Source organism: Ambystoma mexicanum, chromosome 7p, assembly GCF_040938575.1.
Source record: "Ambystoma mexicanum isolate Mex_15411 chromosome 7p, UKY_AmexF1_1, whole genome shotgun sequence".
Lineage (NCBI taxonomy): Eukaryota > Metazoa > Chordata > Amphibia > Caudata > Ambystomatidae > Ambystoma > Ambystoma mexicanum.
In genome coordinates this window covers 186,814,332-186,836,678 of record NC_090939.1, presented here as the reverse complement: position 1 = coordinate 186,836,678, position 22,347 = coordinate 186,814,332, and the positions used below count along the sequence as shown (strand labels likewise).

The following is a 22,347-nucleotide window of genomic DNA, read 5'->3' as shown; positions in this document are numbered from 1 at the left end:
TCCACGCAAGAAACAGGCAACATGCCATCTATTCCAACCACTATGCAAGATCTTCAAAATATGCTAATTGCGGTGACATCCCAGACAATGATACCATTCCTAAAAATGCAAGAATCATGTGTAGATGCGAGCTAAGATCAAGCAACTCTACTAGCTCTCATTCACGCAAAACAAATCTATATAGAAGCCTTTGTTCATAAGATCCAGGATCTTTTGGACCATGAAGCCGAAATGACTCAAATATGGTAATCTCGGTTGTCAGATTTCGCCAGAAAAGATCGTGAAGACAACACACAGCTCACCACGGCTCTAATCACCATGATGTCATCCATGAATCGACCAAGCAATCCTCCGACAAATGAGTTTTCTCAACGGCCTCTACAAACCACGAATGAGATGGCGACAAAGGGCCAAACCGCCAGAATTGCGGTGGATCTACCTCAAAATCAAATAGATCCTAATCCACCAATTTCCAGTGTACCTGCAAACGCTCAGCCTCAAACTATGGAATACAATGCCAATTCAGGGGCAACTACCTATCCTATTTTTCTGCCCACTGCCCCGCACACCAAATCACAAAATAAACCAAAAACGAAAAAAAGGCAGACTGGATCAAGAGCTTTTCTCCGTAACCTGACAACGCCTAAACCAGTGCCGCAAAAACCTCTAACGAAAAACCTAACTGGGCCATCCATCGTCCCTATACAAACTGAAATTCCGGCAGAAATCAGAACCTTATCACCTCAAGGAGAAAACAGGCCGGAAGAAATCTCTGATGATGCACAAATGAATGCCCTATTAAATCTATCACAACACCTAGATGCTGATCTAGACATCTCAGAAGAAGCACAGATACAGACAAGCGAAGCCTCACTCATCATTATGGATGAATACAAACAAACTAAATCCCAGCAAGACTCACAAATGAGTCTTACATTCTAAGATATCTCAAACACAACATTATGGATTGATGAGGTAGCCAAATCTTCTAACGGCTCAGTTGTACCTCAGACGCAAAGTAGCCCTAACAAAAAAAATCCATTAACCATTATACTAAAACAGCCAATTTTTTCTAATCCAAGGAGACCTAAACCTTCTCGAGCTGTATTCCTGAGACATGTAGAAACTGACACTCAAGAGCTGATAATGAATAGATCAAACGTCCTACGTCTATTCCGCGCTAACACATTGGGATTTGATATACAACATGTTGACTCCAAAAAAGAAGCACAGATGGAACTAACCCTACGTAGAAAAAGATCTTCAAAGAAACAAGTACATCAGATAGACAGCAATCGAAGGAGCCCAGAAGATGTAAACCATAACACACAGGACTGGCAGATACAAAATACTCAGCAAACAGATCCTAAAACCATCCTTAAATACCCAGTTCACACTATGCATCACAATACAGAGAGTAATGGAAGGGTCCCAACTAACAACCTCAGAAAGTGCTGACTCCTCTTTTTAACCACCACTGCAACCTACTAGATCTGAAATTTCATTATGTTCCTGGAACACTCAAGGACATAGCCATCTCTTTCGTGATCAGTCACACGATCTCTCACAGTAAGATATCATCTGCATCCAGGAATCATGGATCACAACACAGACAATCTGTGATGGATACACAACAATGATGGTTCCTGCAATAAAAAAAAAAAGAGGACGCCCATCTACAGGCCTCTTGACCCTCATTAAAATGTCAAGTAATATCAGAATCAATGACTCATTTAAAATAAATGACTGGATCCAAATCACGATACTCCAGTCAATCAAAACAAAAACACCATTAACTCATGACATATTAGGAATACTCAACACCTACTGGAATCCAATGGCCATTACTGATGAGCTATATATTGACACATTCTTTACCTGCATCGATGAAATTACCCTAAAATACCCAGGTATTCAACCAATAGTATGTGGAGATCTAAACATACATCTTTATGACAGCGGAGGGACTGAATTAAAACAGAACAACATGTCCCCAAGAGCTCGACAATGGCAAAAAGAAACATCCACCTGATGCCTCATTAGAGTGCACTTTCTCGACACCCAAACTAACAAGCCGATGAATACATGGACCCGTGGCACATCAAATGCCATCATAGATAACATCTATACATCAAATCAAATTGCACTAAAGCTAATACACAAAAAAAACATAAAAACAAATCTTAGCGATCATGCATTAATGACAATTGGGAAATGCACAACCCCCAGAAAACCAAAATAAACTTACCGGAACTAATCGTCAACTCGAGCCAGAATAGACTGAGGATCTCTGAAAATGCCCTGGTAACATTGGCACATCAAATTACTTCACCAGCTATGGCAGACAAACGGCTAAATTATCCACAACTCTTGGTTCCGTTCAAGCTATCCAGAGCAACAAATACTCACAAGAAACACTGTCATGTACATGCCTATTTACCTATAATTGCGGGAAAAAAAAAACTGAGAAACGATATTAAAAAAATACAAAAGACTTCATATAAGGATCATGACAAAATTCGAGTATTAAAACAACAGTACAAAAATTGATTGAGATCCAAGGGCAAAACGATGCAGAACAAATGCGGCATGCTCTTAAAAACCGCAACACCAGAGACCTGTGGAAACTATTGGCCCCACCAACAGCCAACGTACAAAAGATGACAACCGATGTTGACGAGCAAGGATGGATATTATATTTTCAGAAGCTCTATAACATAAACTCTGATTTACATACCCAAGACCCTTTACAACAACATACCTGGACTGTCTCATGGCAGCGAGAGGATCTAGAAAGAGCCATCATCAACTTGAACCCCTCATGTGCTACGGGACCGGACGACCTCTCAAATTAACTTATCAAAGCTAATAAAACCTTATGGGCACATATTTCCTCCTACATTTATGAAACAATCAACAAAACCAAGACTATTCCACCTTCTTGGAAGAGGGCAATTTTGATACCCATTTATAAAAAGGGAGGCACAAAAGACCCCTCCAAATACAGGCCCATTGCCTTGTTAGATCCCCTAGGAAACATTTTCGCTAATCTTCTGCTGGACAAATTGAACATCTGGGCCAAAGCAAACAATAAATACGCATGTAGACAAACAGGTTTTGTTAAATATGTGGGAACCAACATCAACCTACTCCTACTCAATTTGCTGAAACAAGAGGCCATCCGCAGCCAAAGGCAAATATATGCAGCATTTATAGATTTGAAGCTCGCCTTTGACCTAGTCAACAGATCACTCCTATGGTCGAAATAGCGAAAATGGGGCTGTCCAGATGACATATTGGAACCAATAAAGTTACTATACGGGGAAACATCTATTAGAGTCCGATTATCACAAGACGGTACAGTAACGGAATCCATCCCAATTAATAATGGTCTCAAACAAGGTTGTCCACTCGCGGCAACGCTTTTCAATTTATTTACATCTGACTATGAAGTCGAGACAAACTCGCCATTGTCAAACCCACCGAAACTAAATGCCACAACCTTCGCCTGCATGATGTATGCAGACGATATTGTGCTGTGCTCACAAAATCCAAGAGGGCTCCAAATAGCCTTGTTCAACTTAGAAACCTATATGAAGACAAACCAACTTGAAATAAATACACGAAAAACAAAAATAATGCTCCTGGCTCCATCTCATAGAACAAAACATCTTCCGAAACCATTTCTTCTCAATAATCAACCCCTTGAACAAGTGACAACAGTTAAATACTTGGGGATTTGGATAAATCAATCACCCACTGAAACAAACTGGTCCAGCTATTTACTGGCAAAAACTCTATCCTTAGCCCGTCAGGGACGGTTCCATCACTTGAAGTATGGAAGATTCACATTAAAACCAATCATATAATTCTACAGACAAAAAGTCACAGCAATTCTACTCTATGGAAGCGAATCCATGATTAACATCGACAGATCCATATGGTTGCGTCTTGAACGCATGTTCTGGCGGAAAGTTCTTTCTTCACCTCAATCGTTTCCGATGGACCGTATTCGATACGAACTGGCACTTCAGTCCCTTACCTCACTTCAAACATGGCGAAAACTAGATCTTTACAGGAAAATTGTCTCTGACCTGCATATTCCAGCGCTACATATTTTCCAGCATAAAAAGAACGCACAACTCAGGCAATTGCACTACAAACCTGGAAGAACCATATGGAAAATACTAGAATAACGGCAGACATATCCATGGAACAGCTAACTCAGCGCCCAGGGAAAGCAAAACAAAAACTTGCGCGTGACGATTGGATAGCGACTATCGAAGCCAAAAGACAAGTAAAACGTAACCTGGAATGCAAGATGGACATGCATCCATTAAATTGTCTTCCGTTATATTTACAACGCTTTCCATCTGCCTCTGTCAGAGACACTTTCCTACGGTTCCGATTTAACTTGATGCCAACGAGAGAGCTTCTGCAATCCAGGCAACTTCTATCCAAAGAAAATTCCTTCTGTCGGTTCTGTAAACAACAAACTGAATTAGAAACTTTACAGCACATAGTTATCTCATGCCCGGCATTTGATGAAACCAAATCCCGAATTAGAGACATGCATTTATCATCCACAATCAAACTGTCACCTGAAGATCGATGGGCTAAATTCCTGCATGGTGGCATAAAGAAAGACATTTTCACAATTGTCAGCTTTTTTAATGTATTATTTGAATCTAATTGAGAAAAGAAAATGGACTAAGAAAGATAATTTTTTGTTGGATTGTATAAAAGATGAAAGGTTTAAAATTTGAACCATATCATTTTAAATAAAAAAAATTTTTTTTAAAAAAAAGAAGCATTTCAAGTTAACAAGGTACTTGTTTCCATACTGTTAGATAGGACTATGGCCTTTTAAAAGTTATACCACAACAATTCACTATGTGTCCTGGTAGAAAAAACTTGAAATGCCTTCACTAGTGTGCAACACTGGATACCTTCAGTCCTATCCCCCCGCTGTACACCAATTTGTTAAGTAGGATTTCTGAACTCTGACCTGGAGGGGCAGAGGTTCAGAAGGCCAACCTAGATTCTTGGAACAGGGTAACCTCTGGACAAGCCAGACCAATCAGGGTAGCTATGGCAGGCGGTCAAGACTAAGTCTCAGGAGGGGTGAGGGTGACTGGAAGACCTCAATGAGCACACAAAGCAACGACACTTACAAATTACTCCAGACATTTGTTATATTAAAAATATAGACACATTTATTACAAGGCCTTTGTAACATAGACCATAGCAAAGAATCACAGTAACACTAGATTAAACCAATACATCACAATCAATACAATATATATACAAGACCAATAAGGTCTAAGGGGTTAAAAGCACGAAATATGTAGACCACCTAGATGGGGAGGAAAACAGGCAGTGCAAGCAATCTTTAGACCCAGCTCCACATCAAGAATACACCTAACTAAGAGGCAGTCCAAGCCCTACGAAGCGAGGAGCCTTAGGCTCAATAGTACATGCATGCGCTTGTGCCAATGGACAAAATGGGGTCTCTTCAAGGGTCTCTAGCAGCTCAGGAAGGTGGGTAAGGCGATGAAGAACAAGTTCCCACTATTCAAGCAGGACCTCCACTTGAGGGCAGAGGCAGTTTGAGAGTGCAGGATGGAGTCGCTATTTCGCAATAGCTGTGGAAAGGAAAGTGGCCCTCAGGGGCAACTTCGTGCATAAAAGTGGGCTCCTGCGCTAAGGGCCACTGGTTGGGGTAAGGACTACTCACCGGTCCCCGACGCAGGCAAACCCAAACTTTGCCAGTACAGTCCACTTCGCTGGCAGGTTCGAATGCGACAATCAGGACGTCTCGACACCGTGTAGTTCCCGAGATGCAGCAAGGATTCCCAAATGGGACAGTGGCGATTTCTCCACTCTGGGTGGAGGAATCAGCCCAATTCCACTGCAGCAGGCTTCAGGGCAAGGGGGTCACGAATGCAGCGAACTTGCACAGGTCGTTGCCACAGCAGGGCAACACGGTATCCGTGTTTACTCCGGTCCGGGCGCACTCGTCTCACTACAGACCTGGGAACGCCAAATGTACGAAATTCGGGGTGAGGGTGCTGTGGACACAGAGCTAGCAGTATACCAAGTTTCGAGGGCCTCCTCGAAACGGCATCGGTGACAGAGCAAAGGTCCAACGTAAGCTGGTCAGCCCACTGGGTGGCCCAGGGACACTTCCCAAGAGGCTTACTTGCAGGGTTTGATGAAGGTGCCGAGAATAGTTGATCCCACTATTCCAATGGGTCGAAGCGTCTACGCAGACCTTCTAGGACGATCAGATGCAGAGGGGTCCCACGGGACAACAGCGGGCGCAGGGTGCCAAACCTTCCAGCGGGTCACCAGCGGTTCCTCGACTCGGCTTCTTGTTGCAGGATACTTGGCTCCTTATCCCTTGTTCGGTGTGAACTCAGGAGATCGACATGGTAGCAGTGTTTTCAGCCTCCTCTTATCCAAAGTTCCCTTTGCGCCAAAACGGAGAGGACCCAATGGGAGAACTGCTCACAGACACTCACTACATACGTAGATCAATCATGGACCACGGTGGTCCCAGGCATTCAGGACACTCCAGACTCTCTGGCACCAAGGATGTGTATTGGGAACAGACATCCCAGCCCACATCCTGGAGGCACACACACAAGGCATGCAGAAGCCCGCAAAAGCATTGTGTTTCGCGAGAACGTGCATGACCAAATAAGGACAGACCCGGGTCGACTCGACCTGGGGAAGGTGAAGGGGCAAGATGGCCAAAGAAGAGGACAAAGAACCTATTTGTGCCAAATGCGGTAAACGCGGTTAACATGGCAAGAAAGGGTTAACAATATATGAAAACAATAGCTGCCACCAGTCCTGTCCCTGACACATCTGCACAGTTCATAAAAAGTCCAGCGAGAGTTTCTAGGGCCATTTGAAATGACTAGAGACCCAAGTGTGCTGTAAGGTAAGTTACATTGCACACTTGGTACATGTTGCACAAAAGCTGCAACATGAGGAAAGGACTAAGGGAAACAAAGTCTCCCAGTACTGACTGTTTTAAGGGCATTTCAGTTTCCCGATAAAAAGTGAGCGAAAGCCCAGCGGAGTGCAGCTGAGGGCTGTGCTTCTTTGGCAAAGTCAGTCGATGGTGTTAAAACAGCAGCAAAAAGTTTGGGGGTTGACACATGGAGGGAAAATTACATACAAATATGAAATCCTTCCTAACACAAGGGCGTTCGCGGCCTTGATGGTTGAGGCTGCTGTGATAATGATGCGCTTGCCAGCCACATCGACCTACTTGCCTTTCTTGTCAGGAGGCACCATGGACTGCGATGATGGGTTTGATTACCTCTTTCTGGTGGAGGCCGATGCCACCATGTCTGGAGAAGGCTGAGGCCTGAGACAACTGGGTGCCAAAAACAGAACCCAGTATTTCTTCTCCAGCTTGTCACATTTTTCAGTCGTGGCATTTGGAGTCCACATGACTGCCAATCCATCTTCCCATATTTCATCTAACAAAGGGAACGACACAAGGGTCTTCTTAGCAGACTCACCATTGAAAAAGGCACCTTCTTTCTCCTTATCCTCTGGCACCAGGTTCAAGAGCTTGGATGCCTTTGAGACAATGGAGTGGAAGGAGCCAATTTCATCCAAGGGTGAAGCCCTGGCGGGCTAGTCGATATCCGGCGGTTTCCCATCCGCGGGTACAGAGTCGTCATACTCATTTGTGTGAGTTCCAGTTGTGTTGGTGTCTGAGCCAGTATCTGTGTTAGCTGGCTCCTCTGCCACAGGGGGCAGTAACAGGTGCCCTATGAGGCGGTGTCGGCTGAAGCCGAGGTGGCCTAGGGGGATTCTTGGATGGACAGTACAGGAGCAGTAGGCAGACACTGTTGAATTTTCACAACCAATGTATGCAGGGTGGTTAGGATGTCCAGGGACATGTCCCTTGGTGCAGGAGCAGGTGCAGCTAGCGCAACCAGAGCAGGAGCCGGGCTTGAGCCCCTTGGAGGGCTTAACAGCTGGTAAGGCTCATGGGACGTTGATTCCTCATGAGGCATGGGTCGTTGGCCCCCTTCCTGTGCCAAATAAAAATCTTCAGGCAGGCCCTCCTCGGAACTGGTGTAGATATGTGGTGATCTCCTGGGGGATCCCATGGGAGCCAGATGGAAAAGCGGGACTGCCTTGATGGGCCTTGGCAGGAAGTCCAGAGCTAGAGGCACGTCTTTCACCAGATCAGATCCTATCGGGAAAGAGGCTATGATAGGAGCCTGCATAATAGGAACAGGTGCAGTCGTCAACTGGATCGTAGTCGGGACAGTTGGCTGAGGTCTAGGACCCAGAGAGACCCTGGGCGTGGTGACCATCATGAAGGCAAAGATGACAGTCGTGGACAAGCTCTTCGTCACTGAAGTAAGACTAATTTTTCCAGACTTCGCCAACGGGGCTGTCAACGGGGCGATCATTGACGGAGTGGTCGTCGACGGGGCTCTTGTCGCCGATGGCATAGACGACCGCGGAGTCGGTGACAGGTCCTTAGAAGATCTGCTCTTTGACGATTTGTGCTTGGGCGGCGTCAGTGATTCCCTCAAGGATGGTGGTAACCCACCAGCCGGCAGGCAAACCTTTGACTGAGCCGGCAACTGACCCCTTCCAGAAATTGGTCCTGCAGTCACAGAGACCATTGACGAGGATGCCAATGGAGCATGGGATTTCGCTATATTTTGAATCTTCACAGAGGAAGTATCCTCAAAGGACCTCAACCTCTTCTTTCCAGAGGCAGTATGCTCAGAGGACCTGCTGGCCCTGGACGAGGCATGACTGTGCCTGTAGGCCGCGTCAGAGGCATTCCCTTCCTCAGTCCATGCCACTAACCTCCGGTGGCGATCCTTCTTGGTCTTCGACGAGAAAGATAGGCAGATGGAGCATCTGTTTGCGTCATGTTCCGGATGAAGACAATAAAGGCACTTGAGGTACCAGTCCTCTACAAAGTCCATAAACTGGGTGTCACCACGAAGGTTCTGCTTCATCCAGCAAACTGATTGGAAGGCAACCAATGTCTGATACTGGCCCGGCCCACACAGGTATTATTAGTTCTCCTTTTTTGGTTATAGTTTGTCTCCCTGTGTGAGAGGTGTAGAGATGTAGGCCCAAGCCTGCGTCTGTTGGTGTCACGGGTTGAAGATCTGACGGTGGATTGAAGATCTTTGCCAACAATGGGCCCCCGCTGCCGGCAGTCACCATGTGATGGTTAACGAAGAAGAAATCGAAGATTTCTTCAGAAAATAGCAAAAAAACAATAACCAACGATTCTCGAGGAGCAAAGCACGAGGACTCTCAACACTAGAAACGTGCGGTAGAATCTGAAGATGGCCACCAGGGGTGGGGCTCAGGACGAGTGTCATTGGCTGGGGGCAGTATCACCCAAAGGACACTAATAGGCTATAGAGGAGGGAGAGAAGGGAAAGCAGAGGCTTTCAGGTTCTCTGTCTCTGCCTGAACCACCAAGCTTTCAGGGGAGGACAGAAACGGCAGGGATTTGCCAGAATTTGTTTCCTCGCCGGATCCCTGTCAACTGCCGCAGCAGAGGCGGGTTTCTCCCTAACGTCTGTTACAGGCGAGACGTCTCCTCTGTCACATTGAAGGGCAGCAGCATCTACTACTTCGGGCATCATCCAGGATATCACAAAGCTTGTACTGTATATTAGATCTGGATGGAGCAGATAGCCCCAAGGGCTCAGCAACCTTGACCATCATACACTGAAAAGCCGCCTGAGGCTTGCCTGGAGTGGGAGGTGGCAAGAAACCCATCTCTGGGGACGTGTCTAGGCCACTGGCAACCTGTAGGTCCTCGGCTAACCCCACCACATCCTCCACTTCCCCATAGGGGAAATCTCTCTCTTCCCTGGAAAACATAGGTTCCAACCCAAAGCATACCTGATTGCGATCCTCGTCGTAGATGGAGTACATATTGTATATGAAGGTGTCTCTTGGGAGGAAGCGTATTCCTGGGGAGCTTCGCTGACACTGAAGTTGATCAGTGCTGAGGACGTTGAGACTAGGCACAGAACGGTGGTGCCCTTTGGCAGGGTCATCCAGCGCCTGGGCCCTTCGGTCGTCAGTGGATCCAGGCCCAAGCTCAAAGGCATGCAGGAGTGTACTCCAGCAGGTGCCCTGCTGATTGCAAGAGATGCGATGGGTCCTGTTGGCGCCCTGGCCAAAGCTGGAGGCACCTTCGCCGGCACTGATGGCGCTGAAGCCAGAACTGTCAGCACTGTGAAAAAGATGCCCATCATCTTCAGGCTAACTGCCTCCCATTCCTCTTTACTGGAGGGCTGGGTGGAAAAGGGACTTGTCCTGGCCGTTCTGGGGAATCCCTGGAGCGGTGGCTCTTATTCTTAGAGGATCAAGAAGAGTGACGGTGAGAGGAGCTACTTTTGGAGTGGGACATATTCTGGTGTTTCTTCCTCTTGTCCTTCTTTTCCTCTTCTCTGCGTGGGGCCGGTTTCTGGGGACAGCACTCCACTTCATGTTAACGTGAACGAAACTGGGGTTCCACACTCTTTGCCTTGTGGATGAAGGTAAAGAGTTTCCTGGAGGGCCTTCTGGGGAATGGACTGGAGTTACCCACAATCCTGGGTGCTGTGACACTCGCCCAAACAATAAAGACAGATCTGGTGCGGATCCGAAACCAATATCTGCCAGACACAGTCCACACACGGCTTAAATCCTGTGGCCTTTGTCGGAGTCGGCATGTTAGAGAATTACATCATTTTAGTAAGCGAACACATTCCGATCAGCGAACAGAAAAAAGGAACTGAGATCATGGGGCGCAGAGCCTCAATATATACTGGCCAAAACGTCATGTCCAGCGCAGGGCACATAGACGTCAGACAGAGCCACTGTGGAGCCACACTGCGCCCCCTGGCGGTGGAAGAGTTTCTGAGAACACCTGCGCTAGGGATAGGATCAAAGATGAGGAATCTGTGGGAAGAAAGAATTCAGTATAATGTCAAATCTGGTGAGAGCAGGGATTGCTCGCCCAGAAACTTTCCAAGACATCTGCAGGCCTGTGCATGCACTCAACTGTGAGCAAGCACTCTGGGTGTCATTGGTAGACCGACGGACCTTGGCATTTTGTGCACAGGACATCCTGTCTTCTTTTTAAATTTGCACATTCAGTAGCTTACAACCCCCAGACCTCTGTCGAACCATTATAGCGACCAACTTCCACCAAGTCTCCTTGTGAATGCATTCCAGCAAGACACTCTCAGCTGACCCTGGCTACAGTACCTCCCTGCCATAAACCAATTTCAACATCTAGCGAAAAAAGTCTGTGGTGTAGCAATTGGGAAGTCCCCAAACAGGTAAAGGATTCTAGGAATGACCACCATTTTAATGATGGAAACCCAACCAGCCACTGATAGAGGAAATGTGATCCATTTCTCCGCTCTTGCCCCCGACTGCTCTAATGCTGTATTTCGACTGTTCCCAAATAGAGCCTTGGCAGAGGCGTGTTGGACATGCATCTATTGTCTTTCCGCAGCAGGCATTAAAGAGAGCAATTCAGATGTTACCCAATTGATTTTAAGGCTAGCATATTCCCCAAACCTAATATGTTTCGTAGTGGGATCCACGTTCTTCACAGGCTTTTCTGCAATATTATGTCATTGGCATCCAGCGAGATTAAGGATTTATGGTGTCGCAGTTGGATAATCCTCTATATGTGCTTATGCCAAACAAAACCACTAGTGGATGGATGGCAAGGAGACAAATAGGGATGGCAGTAGACCCCCTTGCCTCGTATCCAATTCTAGTGTGAAAGAACGGTACATCTCACCCTTTGGCAAGCAGATGGCCTGGGAGTAGTATAACATAACTTCATCCAGCTAATGATTTTACCCCAAATGTCAATCTTTTCAACATGTTCTACAAAACCCCCCATTACACAGTATCAAATGCCTTCTTTGCTTTCACTTTTCCCCTTTTCTAAATCAACATTATGGCTTCACATCTTTTCCCGATTTGTACAAAAGCCAAATATCTCCTGTTTGTTTTTACTTCTTGTTTTAACTGAAAGCTGATATGTTTGACGCATATTTTGTGTTCTTGTTATTTCTGTTTGCAACATTTATGTACTTCCAGTTAGTGTTACGTTGAAAACATGGCTCCAAATTCTACAAACAAGCATATATCTCAAGCAGAACTCACCATAAAATAGGCTTCAAGATGATAGGACATCTCCTTAACCGACATTTGTTCAGGTATAATTGCAAGTTGCACCGGATGCATTGGATTAACAAGTGTCTTTTTTTCAGCAACCGCCTTTCTGATTTTCTGCAAGTCAACGCCATACAGTTTGTCCTGAGAATGAACCATCTGTTCCATTTTGAACTGGGTTCTTATTAAAGTCTGAGCTTCCTCTTGTTGTTGTTTTCGCACATCATCAATTGTGGCCTGTTGGAAAAAAAAATCTTAATGGAGTTGTTTTTATTGTGATAAGTTTTATAGTCATGCCATCTCCTTTCTTACATAAGTCCAGCGTGGTGAATTTCAAACCAATGTCAAAGGGGCCATGATATGATATGATAGGTTATTTATAACGTGCTTAATACCCAGAGGTTTCTAAGCGCAGACCGGGGATCGAACCTGTGTTGCTCCGTATCGTCTTGCTTCCAAGGCGAGCACGTTGCCCATGAGCTTTTGCTCTCACCCAATATGCCTTTAATAACAGTCAGTTTCCAGTATAAGTGATATGTTTAAAATGTGCAACATCTTTAGGCTTCGTTTGCCAATTTTCAACATCCAACTGCTGCACAAATTGCAGAGCGAGAGTCAATACCGACTGAAGTATATCTAGGTCAGTGTTGGAATTCATAATCCTTAATATATAATTTCACAAGGGCGTCTGTACACGTGGCTTCTCCTCTCAGCCCCACTCTTCTGCAATTGTGTTCCCAAATTGCCACACAAGTGACAGACGCCACAGCCATTTTATGTCTGAATGTGTAAAGATGGTTCATGGTTACAAATCCTTCAATGTTAGGGTATGTGTTGTGGAAAATGAAATGAACATAAAACCCAGCATGCACTATGTACTTAGGTATTCAAACATGCAACCCTTTTATCATAGACATATTTGTCAAATAATAAGATATGTGGTCATTCTTACATCCCCAAAATGCTCTTTGATTTTAAGCAAAGGATACAGGAACCTTCATTGGTGGGGCGTGCCCCCATCTTCGTAGAGTTATTTTAAAAGAGTACATTAAGAGTGCAGCATATTGATCATCTTAGAATGCTGATTTTGAATCAGAAAATAATGTATGTGGGTTATTCTAGGTATTAATATTAGACTTTGCTCAATAAGACAAGTGTAACGTTTTGCACCCCATCTGAGTCGCCTTTCTTCCTCCTCTGCTGAAGCAGCTCAAGTACCCCGTTCGGCGACCTGTGTGACATTGTGCACTTGATTCGTCTGCACCTGTCTTGCTGCTAGGCCGCCTGGTGAGTTCATCGTGCCTTGTTCAATTTCTCTGTTCTTTTTCTCCCCCGATCCATCTCTCTGCCCTCTCCCTCCACAGTGCTCTCCATCTCCCCTAGTTACTCTAACTGCTACTCTATCACCTATCCTACCCCTCTTTGGAAGCCTGGAAGGAAAAAATTCAAGAAAGATCTCTTGGTCTCCAAACCAGGCCTTCCCATTGCGACACCTATGTCAATGCTTCTTTCAGGCAGACTGTCATTAACATCCTCTTTGTTGCTCTCTCGCCAGACTTATGGACGCCCCATATGGTCTCAGTCCTCTCCCCTTTCACTTGTTTGCCCATTAATGGTGGAACCAGATGGGAAGTACTCTTGGCACCAAATGCATAATTTCACCAAAATGCCAGAGGTTTCGGAAGTGATATCACATGACATTTGACCTCTGATGACATCACAGCAAGTGATGTCATTTGACCCCATCCCAAACTGACATTACGGAAAGCGATGGAACACAACCTTTCACCCCTAGACAAAACACAAAGTGGCATCACATAGCATTGTTCCTAAGTACACTCTGAAAAATATGGTTACGATATCACTGTAATGTGATATACATTTCATTCAAGAATGGATCACCATATGTTTCATTAATATCAGTGTGTATAAGCCCATATTACCAAATTACTGTGAATTCAAGCAGACGTCCAAGGCCAGATGATAAGGATGTGTTATTATATAGCCCTTACGCTTAAGCGCATTAAATATAACTAAATATACATACAATGTTACCCAACCTGTGTTGGTACTCATTTATCGACCTCAGAAGGATGAAAGGCTGAGTTGGCATTGCTGGGATTCTAACCTGCAGATCACACTTACATTGCAGCAGCGAGTGCTCAACCCACTGAGCTATCTTACCGGCTATAGTAAAATGAGCAATTACATGTTCTCAAAGTCAGAAAGCAAATTACACTCTGTAGTGCATACCATTAAACTGGTAACTGAGATTTAACAGCAGGCCAGCTCATCTGCAGGTCTAGTGCAAAGTTGGACAAATGTCAAGCCTGTGTGTATCTATTTTTCAGGCTTCAGAGGTTGGCAAAGTACATACCATTGGGAGAGTTCATAACTGTATGTTAAAGCATTTAGAGTAGCGCAGGGAAAGCAGCACACTCACACTGCATCCCGTACTCTGGGCACTCATTAACCCATACTTGCAAACAAACACCCTGGACAGCATTCCATGGAGGTAGGAAAGATATACACGTTACAACAAAGCATTAATTGTTGCACAATGAAATAAAGGGCTACTTTATGTGCTATGGTCAAACATTTCTAAACTGTACACTAGCTTTTAGGCACAAGAATTTTGTCAAGTGACCGAGGACACTGAAATGGAATGTCATGTCAGCAGAAAAAAACATGCTACAACTGCAACTTGTGAAAAGCAAAATACATAGTCCAAAATGGATGCTTACTCTACTCTAAATGCTTTTTGGAAGTTTTTTGTCTGAAGTGTGAATTTGAGGTGTTTAAGGACAGACTACCCCCTGAAGTGTGCCTGAAATAAACCTTTAATGAGTCTAGCAATTATTGTATAGAATACCAGAAAGACAAATTATTTGTTATTATTATTCTTTTGTATTTAGGGTCACTGCTCAAAGTGTTCCACTTGTGGAACCCTGTTTGTTTTTTTAAGAGGCCTGAACAAGAAAGCCCGTCACGCTAGAATCAATTAGCCACATTGCATTGGCCACAGCCCAGGAGCTTCAATTAATTTTTTTTTTTTAAATCTTTTTTTTCAGGGGTAGCAAGGGAGAACACAGGGGTACCAAAGGGGAGCACAGGGGTCACAGTTGCAACCCCCAAATGATGTCCCTGCTTGGCACACTTCCCATTCTCTAGGTGCATTATAAATGTCTACCAGAATGGCACTGTCATGGCCCAGGACTCTCAGCCCAACCCCCTCCTTCTTGATAGGCGTCTTCCGTCTCTCATCAACTTCCTCCGTTCCCCTGCTACTCCTCTTTCCGCCACCCCCCTGGACCGTACACCACCACCGCGGACGTACCACATCCCTGTACCCATCCTTGGAATATGTTGAAAGGTGGCAATCAACTTCACTTAGCTACCCTCAACTCTCGCTCTGCCGTTAAACACTCCGCTGACATCTGTAGCCTCCTTGAAGACTTTGACCTTGACGTCCTCGCTCTCACTGAGACATGGTTCACTGCCAGCTCTGTCATTGCTTTTGACTCCCTCCTTCCTGAGGGCTACGAGATCCTCTCTAAACCCAGGCCTAACCAGTCTGTAGGCGGAGTGGCCCTGATCTTCCCTGTTTGGGTCCCTGCTACTATCATATCATATCAGTCCTAGTCTTCCTTCGAATGTCTCGTCTGCAGGTTTGATGTCTCTCCTATCCTCTCGCTTACTCTTGCCACCATCTACAGACCCCTGACCCAGTCTCTCTCTTCCTTTCAGAGTGTCCAACCTCACCTCTTCTCTCCTGGCCTCTACCTCCAAGCTTCTCCTCCTTGGAGACTTCAATATTCACCTTGATTCTCCGGATACGGCCGCTGGATTCTTCCGCAGCCTCTGTGACTCTCTTTCCCTTACCATTCTTCCCTCCTGCATGACCTGCTCAGCCGGACATACCTTGGATGTGCTCATATCAGTAGACATCCCCATCTCCAACCCTCTCACTACACCTCTCTACTGGTCTGATCATTCTCTCCTTTAATCTCATCTGGATCTCTTGGGTACCCCGGCTAAGCCTCTGCCCTCACTGCCTGTCTCCTTCTCTGTCATTCGACCGATGAAGCGAGTGTCAGTTGCTGCTTTTGCTGCCACTTTCATTCCCCCTCTCACCCCGGCCACTGATTCTCACACACCAATACAACACTTGCTAACCTTCACCTCTCCATCTCCAAAACCCTGGACATCCTTGCCCTGTCATAAGGATCTGCATGAAGACTGCCTCCAAACGCAACACCTGGTATGACTCGGACCTAGCCTCTCTGAAACGCAAGTGCAGAGTTGCTGAACGGAAGTGGCTGGCTTCAGGCACCTCCACTGACAGACTGGCCTGCCGCCTGCTCCAAAGACGATACAGACTCACCATCCGCTCGAAGAAAAGGACCCATATCCAAGGCTGCATCTCTAGGGCAACCAACAACATGGCTGAACTGTTCAGAATCTGCTAGGAACTCGGCAATCCTGCTGCAGTCTTCACTTCTCCTCTTCTGTCCCAGGCCCTCTGCGCTGCACTGGCCTCCCACTTCACAACCTAAACTCAGGACATCCTGTCGTCACTCTACTCTACTCTACTCCTCTGCCCTCCCTCCTCCCTCACCCGCTCTCAGGCCTCTCATGGCCCCCCTCTCCTCTTCCCTCCTACTCTCCCCCTTCTCGCACATAGTACCGGATGAAAGTCTCCTTCAAACAGTTGCTCCCCTGCTCCTCCAGAACTATCAAGGACAACATTACCTCCCTTGATCCAGCTTTGGCTGACTTCTGCAATCACTCCTTTGCCACTGTCTTCTTCCCTCTACCCCTCAAGCACTCCCTTGTGCACCCTCTCCTTAACAGGCCTTCTGCCGACCATTCCTGCCCTGCTAACTACCGCCCTATCTCCATTACCCCCTTCCTGGGCAAACTCTTGGAGAAGTAGGTCATCTCCCAAATGATCCACCACACTGAATCCGTTGGCTGTGTCCACAACCACCAGTCTGGCTTCAGAGCAGCCACAAGCATGGAAACTGCTCTCCTGGTCACCCGTGAAAAGATGCTCCTAAATCTAGATTCCAACTCTCCTTCCATTCTCATCCTTCTCGATCTTTCCTCTGCATTGGATACAGCCAATCATGCCAACCTTATAAATCGGCTCCATGATACCCCTGGTATCACAGACCAGACAATGGACTGGTTGACCTCCTTCCTATCTGACCGACCTTCCCATGTTCAACTGGGCCCTTTCCTCTCCTCCACTACACTCTCCACCTGTGGCGTCCCTCAGGGCTCTATCCTCTCGCCGTGGCTCTTCAACATCTACCTTGCCCCTCTGGCCCACTTGATCTCCATCTTCTCTCCTTAGTTCGAGTGGTATGCACATGACATGCAGCTCTCCTTCAAGCTTCCCTCCACTGACACAACCTCTTCCTCTCTCATTCCTGACTGTCTGACTGCTATTTAGGCATGGTGCGCTGCTAACGACTGTCTTAATGCCAGTAAGACTGAGATCCTTCTCGGATCACTCCATCCAGCTTACTCTCTGGCTGCCCTCTATGGATCCCCTCCCCTCACCCTCATGTGAGGCTACAAACCTTGGCGTTATCTTCGACTTCTCTCTCTCCTTCTGCAAGAAGGCTAACTTTCAGCTGCACCTCCTCAGAGGCATTCTCCCTTTCCTCACCTTCCCCCAGAAACTCAATGGGCCTCATTACACGGATGGCGGTAAGGGTTTACCGGTACCAGTATTTTACCGGTACCGGTAAATCCTTACCGCCTTACTACGAGGTCCCTTTGCGGGTTGGGGAATTTAACGCCTGCTTTTTGCAGGCGTTAAAAACCAACCCGCAAAGGGACCCAGGGAGCTAATTACGGTACCGCAATTTGCGGTACTGTAATTAGCACCTTCCCCATTCCCATTATGCCCTATGGGGCAAAAATGGGAATGGGGAAGGGCAATGGTGGAAGGGGGAATTACCGCCCCGCCAACCTTGGAATGGGGCGGTAATTCCCCTTTCCACCAAGGCGGTGCTGGTATTTTACCGGCATGAACCATGGCGCTAATAGCGCCATGGTTCCCCTCCATCCGTGTAATGAGGCCCAATGTCTCCAGAGATTTGGTCCTCTCTATGCTGGACTATTGCAACAGCATTTTCCTCAATCTGCCTTCATCCTCCCTTCGCTCCCTTCAACTAATACAGAATAGGACTGCAAGACTCATCCTTGGCCTCAAGCCCTAAAATCTCTTCACTGGCTCCCTGTGGCTGCGAGGATCAAGTTCAAGACCCTCTGCATCATTCACAAGGCTTACTGGGGCCTGGGACCCCACTACATCCAACTCTCGCTCCCTAAATACCTCCCAGTTAGAGCCCTACCATCTTCCAGCTCCAACTCTCTGCAGATCAGCCGCTTCTCCAAGCACAGAGTGGGGGGTTGATCTCTCTCTTCGGCAGGAGTCTCCCGCTGGAATAGCCTCCCTGCCACTCTCAGGCTTGAGCCGGATCTCCTTAAGTTCCGGAAGCTTCACAAGACCCTCCTTTTCTCTTCCTCCTTCCTTCTCCCCTCCCCTGCTAATGCCCCCTCTGCTGCCATGACTGGCTGCCCGGTCCCTTCTGAGTCCTACAGGGCACCAGGCCCACCTCGCCATTCTACCCTAGCACCCCACCTAACCTGCACTTGCCCTTCTGGGCCTCCTTCCCCTGTCTAGCCTGGTGGGGTGTGCTTACCTACTGAGCCTGGTCTACCTCCATCCTCTCACTTAAAATGTGGTCCTCACTCCCTGGACTCCGGCTAACCCTGGCACTTGCCCACATGGCCTTCCTTAGCACTTGCCTAGCCCCATGGGCCCTCTTCTTCCCCTCCTCCTCCCCCCTGCACTTGTAAGCCTCCACTCTTCCCCGTCCTCCCCTCCCACCCTAGCATTATCCATTCCGCCCAACCTGCACTTCCCCCCCTCTCTCATCTTCCCACCCCACTGCACCTCTTGTTACTGCACTTGCACGATCCGAATGACACAAGACCTAGTAGGACCGTTATTGCTGTTTTCTCCCCTGCCCCCCACCCCCTTTTTGTCTTGTGGTGCTTTGAAACACCATTTGTTGTATAAGCGCTTTATGAGTACAAAATAAATAAATTAAATAAATAATGACCACATTATATACTGGAAGTGATCATTAGAAAAGAACGTTGGGCTTTTTTCTTTTTTAATGGCACGTTACAATGTTTAGTAAAAATACATAATTGCCTTTTTTATTGTCTCTTTTGCTTAAAATACACATCGTTTTGGATCAGGGACGTCATTTAGGGGTCGCACCTGCAACCCCTGAGGTCTCCCTTGCTACCCCTAAAAAAAAAATATATATATATGTATTTTTCTTTTTATTAAATTGAGGCTCCTGGGCTGTGGCCAGCAGCATTTGGCTCTTTGTTTCTGGAGTGGCTGGTTTTATGATAGCTACAGCCATTAAGATAGCTCAGTTGTTTGAGCTCTCGCTGCTGCAATGTGTGTGTTATCTGCAGGTTGCAGATTTGACTCCCGGCAAGATCAACTCAGCCTTTCATCCTTCTGAGGTTGATAAATGAGTACCAACACAGGTTGGGTAATAGTGTATGTATATTTGTTCTATATGAAGCGCTTAAGCCTAAGTGCTATATAATAACACATCATTATCGTTTGGCCTTGGACAGCTGCTTGCATTAACAGTAATTGGGTAATATGAGCCTATATGCGCTGATATTAATGATACAGATGGTGATCCATTCTTGTATAAATGTATATCACTTTACAGTGATATAAACATTTTTCGTAATGTTTTGTCAAGGGGTGAAAGGTCGTGTTCAGTCGTTTCCCATGATGTCACTTTGGGGTGGGGTCAAATTACATCACTTCCTGTGATGTCATCAGAGTTCGAGGGTCGTGTGATGTCACTAACATAACCCCTGGCATCTTGGTGAAATGACGTCCCTGTTTTAGATACCAAAATATCCCCCTTTCTTAGAAATGGACATGCTCATATTACATCCAATGTTACTAATTTGCACGGCGGAGTGCAAATGTGCTGGGCAAAAGGCAGTGTAAACGTGTGTACGCCGCCTTTTGCCTTGCCTTGCACATTTGCACTTGCATTTTTTGGTCCTTTATATAGTGACTACAAACTTAAACAAGGGGTGAAAGACTTAATAGGGGTAACATTCTTAATACGCATTGGAAATTCAGAATGGGGATGTGCACTGTGTTTTAGTGGTACAACATAGGACAGGGGAAAAACAAACTGCTACAACATATAACAGAAAGTATTGCACGTGCCTGACAGTCGTTACAAAAAGCAAGAGCTATGCATGAATGAAGGAGAGAGGGGAGTGGGGTTGTATGGTAAAACGAACAACAAAAAATAAGTGCAAGGGACAAGTGGGAGGAAGGGGAGTGAGTGGGAGGCACATAAAGAACATCCCAAGGAAGTGGCTGCAAATGCAATAACTCGTACAATCAGATGTCAAGCAAGGCACACTAAACACATGAAATGAAGTGTCTGCAAAAGTAGAGTCACTGGAGAAAGTCATTGAGCTGCCTACACATGAGAAAAAACGTGCAGGGCTGGCTATGGGTCTGGCGTGCAAGGTGCGAGAAACAAAATTATTCTCCCAAGTCCTGGTGAGGTCATATAGGTGTGCCGCATTGCTCTGCATGGAGGAGAGTTCCATCAGGCCCAGCCAGGCCCAGACAGGGTCAGGCAGGGGCCTTTGATGAGGGCCTTAGGTGGATGGCCCAGCTGACCCGCTTGCCAACTGCTGATTGGCCAGATGCAGTGGAAGTGGGCCAATCAGCACTGGCGCAGTGCGAGGTTAGCAAAGGCACTCCGGTGCCTGGAGAACAAAAGTGCCGGCAGCCCTGTTGGAGCGGGGGGGGGGCGACTGGCATGAACCCATCAGGGCCCACGAGGCAGCACCTCTGCGGGTGTTGCATGATGAAAGATTGCAGCCACACACACGCAAATTTTCAGGAAGGAGCCAGGAGTAAAGGACCCCATTTAAACAAAGAAACATTGTGGCATTGACATGATATGATTGGTTATTTATAACGCGCTTAATACCCAGAGGTTTCTAAGCGCGGACCCGGGATCAAACCTGTGTTGCTCCGTGTCGTCTTGTTTCCAAGGCGAGCACGTTGCCCCTGAGCTATCCTCCTGAGACAAATCACAGCGGAGCCCCACTGGGCTTACCCTGATGTTGGTGGAAGGTCTGCCTGGTCGGGTCGTCTCATGGGAGGGAATGAGGAAGGGGGGAGAGAGTCAGATGAGTGCCCCAAGTGAGAAGGGCAGAGGAAGTCAGTGCCTTGCGCGGCATTTCAGTCACTCTGCCCACAGCAGGCGTTGGAGGCGCATACAAACATTCGAAGGGCTTCATTTCATAACGCTCTTGAATGTATGCGATGGGACTGTGTCCATTTGCACTTACATGCAAAAGGTCCCCTTCGGTAATATTTTGGACCTTTCCAAAAAGGAATGGAACTTTGAAGAGTAAAACATAGGCAAAATCGCCTTATTTCACTTTTCCAATCCGTTCTGGAAAAAATATAAATGATGCTTGCAAATAATGCAAATTACGCTTTGCAGGTAGAATTTATAATGGATTATTGTGGAATATGCCTGCACTAGGTGCGATAGCAAAGCGGATTCCATAGGAAACCTTTGCTTTCCGCCAGAGCATGAACATACATGCTGGCAGAAAACCATGGTGATATTTGAAGGCGGAGCGGGAGAGCAACATGGACATGTATAGCCCGGTCCATGTTCCAACTCCGCCTTCAAATAGAATGAAAATCCACTGGGTTGTTAAAGTAAAGTGTAAAGAGCATACGCCTTGCTTTTACGCTTTACATTAACAAACCAGGGGTTTAGAAAATGACCCCCTAAATGATGATAGTAAGCACTTACTGGAGTAAGATTTATTGATTTGTAAAAAAGAAGATTTAAAGATATGGTACGGCATGGTAACATTCTTGTAAAGCGCAGGATCGCTGGGCGGGGCATCTAAGCGCTAAACTGGAAAACCTCCCAAACCGACTGTCATTAACATGTCCATCTACGTGGGTGCAAGGGAGATTTCAAAAGTGATTTTCTTCATAGGTCTTAATGAAGATGCTGACAGACAAAC

General features: G+C 46.4%; 1 protein-coding gene across 3 annotated transcripts in view; it reads right to left on the bottom strand.

Annotated features, from left to right (window-relative positions):
* Window positions 1-22,347, bottom strand: part of LOC138525816 (interferon-induced GTP-binding protein Mx3-like) — a 948,323-nt gene that overhangs the window by 50,765 nt on the left and 875,211 nt on the right. For all 3 annotated transcript variants that reach the window (XM_069636042.1, XM_069636043.1, XM_069636044.1), the window contains one exon: window positions 12,193-12,438. In XM_069636042.1, coding sequence (XP_069492143.1) covers window positions 12,193-12,438 — 246 coding nt within the window. The remainder of the gene's footprint in view (window positions 1-12,192; window positions 12,439-22,347) is intronic.